At 38.9% G+C, this 4,719-nt stretch overlaps 2 protein-coding genes across 3 annotated transcripts; one reads left to right on the top strand and one right to left on the bottom strand.

The window, feature by feature from the left end:
- The first annotated feature begins 224 nt into the window (after positions 1–224).
- Positions 225–2,256, top strand: LOC120208706 (N-(5'-phosphoribosyl)anthranilate isomerase 1, chloroplastic-like). Of its 2 annotated transcripts, XM_039207918.1 has the most exons (5): positions 225–460; positions 996–1,058; positions 1,137–1,501; positions 1,571–1,734; positions 1,840–2,247. In XM_039207918.1, the coding sequence occupies exons 1-5, from the start codon at positions 448–450 to the stop codon at positions 2,063–2,065; spliced, it is 831 nt and encodes a 276-aa protein (XP_039063849.1). In that variant the 5' UTR covers positions 225–447; the 3' UTR covers positions 2,066–2,247. The 2 variants fall into 2 exon arrangements, with proteins under 2 accessions (XP_039063849.1, XP_039063850.1); XM_039207919.1 differs by lacking the exon at positions 225–460 and having other exon boundaries at positions 1,027–1,060; positions 1,189–1,501; positions 1,840–2,256.
- A 132-nt stretch (positions 2,257–2,388) lies between these two features.
- Positions 2,389–4,514, bottom strand: LOC120208705 (omega-3 fatty acid desaturase, chloroplastic-like). The gene is made up of 8 exons (XM_039207917.1): positions 4,010–4,514; positions 3,851–3,940; positions 3,699–3,765; positions 3,511–3,603; positions 3,240–3,425; positions 3,081–3,161; positions 2,838–2,975; positions 2,389–2,758 (listed from the first exon to the last, which is right to left on the bottom strand). The coding sequence occupies exons 1-8, from the start codon at positions 4,486–4,488 to the stop codon at positions 2,573–2,575; spliced, it is 1,320 nt and encodes a 439-aa protein (XP_039063848.1). The 5' UTR covers positions 4,489–4,514; the 3' UTR covers positions 2,389–2,572.
- Positions 4,515–4,719: the final 205 nt, after the last annotated feature.

Genomic DNA, 4,719 nt, shown 5'->3' with positions numbered 1-4,719 from the left:
ACAACAAATACAGAAAACAAATCAAAGTAAGGAAAATGACACGCAAAGGAAGATGAGATCTAATCTTTGAGACCATTAGGCTTGCTAGTGTGCGTCGAGAGAGAAAAGAGAAACCACACGCTTGAAAAAACCGCAAGCTTTTGGATCCAAACCCAAATATTATGGATTTTATTGCTTTCGGCCTAACTTATTAAAGTTGTTCCATGAACCGTTGAGATGCTTGGATAAATGGGCTTTAAGGGTCTATAACAGCCCATCAAGCCCTTTGAAACAAGTTCCTCTTTCGTCCTATCTGAGCCCGTTGAAGAAATTTTATTTCACATCGTCACCTTGGCATTTCTACAAATACAAAATGGACATCTGATTTTCTGATTTTCAGATTTTCAACTTGTCCTTTCATAAGTTTTGTTTGTTTGTTTCAATATCCCAGAAAACAGCAGGAAAGAGATGATGCTTTCAGGTTTCACCTTTCCCCTTTCCCCTTTTCTCCGTTTTCTCTACTGTAAGATTGGTGTAGATAATTTGTTTGTTAATATTCTCTGAAGTGGTCTCTCATTATTTACAGGGGAATTCGTTTGACTCTCTCTATCTAAATGATTAATCTACATTTTGATGTATCTGGGACGAATACAAATGTCTTATTATTTTTGAGTTTGATCAATTTTGAGTAAATTTATCTATTTTAATGTGAAGTTCTTCCTTTTTTTGTTTTGTTATAGACTTTATAGTCTTGGGGAATTTATTTGATCCTTCCCAAGTAAAGGACTAATATACATTTTACAGTATCTGAGACCACTATCAATGTTAAAATCAAATTTCATTTTCCAATGAATGAATTTTCAGTCTGTTTTATTACAGTGCAATGGACTTTGTGTGTTGAATCTTAGCTTCTTTTTGTAAGAAACCAACTTAAAATGTGATACATTTGTCCTTTTTATTCTGTATTTCGGTTGGAAGGCGCTGTTTTTTTATTATTTTGTTCATTGTTGACTCAGGTTTAGCTACAGGAAGTCAATTCCAGGCTAAAGTTTTAAACTTTCATTCGAGGCCAATCACAAGTAACTTTGATTTTTACGATTTTGGATGATTCTTTGAATGTTTGGTTATTCTTTCCTCATGAGTGTTTGTATTAGCAGGCCAAAATGGAGGCAAATTGCTGGCCTTAAGAACCGGGTCATATCCAAAGAATAAAGTTAGATGCAACATTGCACAATCGAACCGAGACTTCTCTTCGATAGAGGGGAATGAAAAGGGTCATCCTTCGGTCAAAATGTGTGGTGTTACATCGGCTAGAGATGCTGTTATGGCAGCAGAAGCCGGTGGTGATTTCATTGGGATGATCCTTTGGCCCAAGTCCAAATGCTCTATTTCGGTTTCTGTTGCAAAGGAAATCTCGAAAGTTGCAAGGGAATATGGGGCTGAGCCTGTTGGAGTCTTTGTGGATGATGATTTAGACACAATTTTAAGAGCTTCTGATGCATCAGACATTGAATATGTGCAGGTATATATACTTATTCAATCTCGAATTCTCGATTACCTTTCTTGTAAATGTCGTTTCAATCTTATATAGCTTCATGGAGATCTTTCTCGGGCATATTTTCCGAACTTAGCACAAGAAAACAGAATCATATATGTTCTTCATGCAAATGAAGAGGGAGACCTTCAAAACCAGATTTCCGATGAAGAATGTTCTTTAGTGGACTGGGTTCTTGTAGATAGTGTGAAAGGTGGCAGGTTAGTAACCTTTTCTTCGTTTAGCTTAATTCAAATGCTTTGACTTTTTATGTCATTCTAATTCGATTTCAAACACTAAATCTAATTTGGGTACATGCTTTGCAGTGGCAAAGGATTTAACTGGACTCGATTTAAGTTACCGTCAGTCAAAAGCAAACAAGGCTGGCTTTTGGCCGGGGGAATCAACCCTAATAATGTTTGTGAGGCCATTAGTACCCTCAAACCTCGTGGAGTTGATGTAAGTAGCGGCATTTGCGGACCAGATGGTATTCAAAAAGACCAATTACGGATCTTTTCTTTCATGAGTGCAGTCCGTTCCGCGCCATATTGATTGATCCATCAACAGCTATTGAACCGTCCCCGCACATGGATAAGTTACATCAAACATATTCGACTATATAATTTATGTACCTTGAACTACAAGTGCCCGTACGCTAGTCTTTTCTTCAGTTTTTGCCCTCGATTTTTAAAGTAAAACTTGTAATAATGTTCCACCTTCATGGTGATGAATGGAAAATGCAAAACAACCTACTTTCCCTGCATGTTTATATATTTCCTTTTGATCATTTTGCACCTTAGAACATTGCACACGGTCTTGTCTTGCAGGACCATTAATGAAGACAACCTTGTGTGGCTACAGTTTTCTATATTTCATGCAAAGAATCTACAATCAACATCATACACAGATGAGGTTGGATGTAAAAACATCACAGGTTAATTTTCAATAGGGGGAGAAAGATCGACGATAGGCATGCCGTATTACATATCTGCAATCAGGGTTTTGCAGGAGAAAACCTGTAGGGTTTTACTAGTTCAGCTTGGAAAAACTTCAGCACTTTCAATCTGATTTGTTAGCTCCATATAGTTGGGGGTCTGTTTGATAGTAGACAACATCACCACTGTCACTCACGTAATGATCCTTTCTCAGGCTTCTTATGAGGACCCCGAGCAAATAAAACGGGATAGGCCCGGATTTCTGTGGCTCCCGGTAATATTTCCCGAGCACCGGCTTCACTGCCTCGGTCTGTAATTCAAGTTCATGTAACATCCTTTTCAGTATGGAGAAACATAACTGATGTAGGAGAGGGAGATGATATACTTACGGCTTCAATTAAGTGATAGTGTGGGATTTGGGGGAAGAGATGATGTATAACATGAGTTCCGATATCGTGGTGGATGTTGTTGATCCATCCATAGTCTCGATCGAGCGTCGTAAGCCCTCCCCTCATATAACTCCATTCCTGGTTAGTAATCAAATATATATAGCATTTCACTTGCAGGGTACTAAAGTTTCAATATCATGAATCATGATGTTTCATGGTGTAGCAGAAACATTTTTTTCTAACCTTTCCTCGGTACCACGGAAGCTTCTCGTCATGGCCGTGGTGGTGTAGGTAAGTAACCAAGTCCAACCACATGACAAATATCTGCATTTTATACGAGCATTAATACCGGAAAACAAAGACTTCTGAAGAAAATATGTGTTTGAAGGAACTGAAACATACCCAGTAAGGAATGCCATAGAGTTTAAGCAACTGAATTGGGCCCATTGTAAAAGATAAATACACAAGCAAACCAACCATTGCCGCCCAACAAGCAGTGGAAGTGATTATATCCTTTCTTTCATTCGAGTCGAACAAATCGCTGTCCGGATGGAAATGGGAACCCTTCTTCCCGGGACTTCGACCCCACTGTGTCCGTCGACAAAATAAATCGGTGTTTCCACGAACATAGGTTTGAAAATGAATTCAATCGGCGATAGAATCTACTGCTTACCAGATAGATTGGATAAGCAAGCATAGGGAAAGGCAAGGTGAACCTCAGTAATCTGGTTGCATTATCTAAACTCTTGTAAATTTTTTCAGACAACTGCCATAAAAAAGGAGTAAATTGCAAATTAACAATCAGTTGAAATGAAAATTACATGTGAATAACTCGTTCAGAAAAAGAACTGAAGACATTACTGGATGCCATGATTCATCGTTTTCGACATGTCCGTGGTTCTGATGATGAGTTCTGTGGCTAATTCTCCTGCATATATCCTCAACAAGTTGGCAATTTGATTTATACATGGCCAAAAATTTAGACCAAATTCGAGTTTTTGTAAGGAACTAACCATCCATGGTACGGGACAAGGATTGAAGAATGAAGAAGATGACCTGCAACACTGTTCAATCTCGTGTTGTTGGAGAAACTACCATGGCCACTGCAAAAACGCAAGACCAGACATGACAACCAAAGAAAAAACTTGAAATAAGCAACAACTGAGCGTTACCAGTCATGACCAAGAACAAAAAGGGCCCAAAACATGGTTCCCTGAGCAATCCAGTAAAGGGGCCAAACAATCCAGTTGTTGAAATAAGCGGCGACAGCAGCCAAACCACCAACAACAACAACATCCCTCAAAACATAACTCATAGATCTCCATGGATCCTTGACCCAGCAATGCTCGGGTATAGCAGCTCGAATGTCGGCCAACTTGAAAGGAGGAGGCGCAGCAGGGTCAAATTTACCATCATCTTCTTCAATCTCATTAATGGTCTGTACCTCGAAAGGAGCACTGACACTCAAAGGACCCACAAAGTTTATTCTTTTGGACCAAGTTGAGACCTTGAATGAAGAAGCAGCAGCAGGTAAAGTTCTGGACTTGAAAATATTATTTAAAGAAAATGAAGATCTGGATTTTGGTGTTGCATAGAATCTGATTCCAGGGAGGTGTCTTAAGCCACATTCTGATAAAACCGAAGTGGCCATTGGAGTCCTCTCAGTCAGCCTAATGCCACAAAGCTTCAGCCTTTAAAAGGAAGAGCAGGTAACATACGGGGCTATGGGGTTTCTCTACTCCTATTGTCCTGCAACTTGCCTAGATTGTACTGTACTGGTGAAATTATTAAAAAATTAGATTTTTACTGTGTTTGAATAAATGAAATCTTTCAAAGAAAAAAGGCACATTGGAACTTGATGGCTTTGGAAAACAGTAGTTAG

The sequence above is a fragment of the Hibiscus syriacus genome, unplaced genomic scaffold (assembly GCF_006381635.1).
Source record: "Hibiscus syriacus cultivar Baekdansim isolate YM2019G1 unplaced genomic scaffold, ASM638163v2 tig00016922_pilon, whole genome shotgun sequence".
NCBI lineage: Eukaryota > Viridiplantae > Streptophyta > Magnoliopsida > Malvales > Malvaceae > Hibiscus > Hibiscus syriacus.
Note: the sequence above shows the minus strand (reverse complement) of the source record. Positions and strands in the feature narration are given on the sequence as shown.

What these genes read in the sequence shown, in the direction of transcription:
- LOC120208706 (XM_039207918.1), top strand. An exon ending in TCATTCGAGGCCAATCACAA is followed by an intron (nt 1,059 to 1,136) that starts GTAACTTTGATT and finishes TTGTATTAGCAG; the next exon opens with GCCAAAATGGAGGCAAATTG. An exon ending in CAGACATTGAATATGTGCAG is followed by an intron (nt 1,502 to 1,570) that starts GTATATATACTT and finishes AATCTTATATAG; the next exon opens with CTTCATGGAGATCTTTCTCG.
- LOC120208705 (XM_039207917.1), bottom strand. Translation starts at nt 4,488, where the DNA reads ATGGCCACTTCGGTTTTATCAGAATGTGGCTTAAGACACCTCCCTGGA. An exon ending in CTTGTCCCGTACCATGGATG is followed by an intron (nt 3,766 to 3,850) that starts GTTAGTTCCTTA and finishes GGATATATGCAG; the next exon opens with GAGAATTAGCCACAGAACTC. An exon ending in ACTATCACTTAATTGAAGCC is followed by an intron (nt 2,759 to 2,837) that starts GTAAGTATATCA and finishes CTTGAATTACAG; the next exon opens with ACCGAGGCAGTGAAGCCGGT.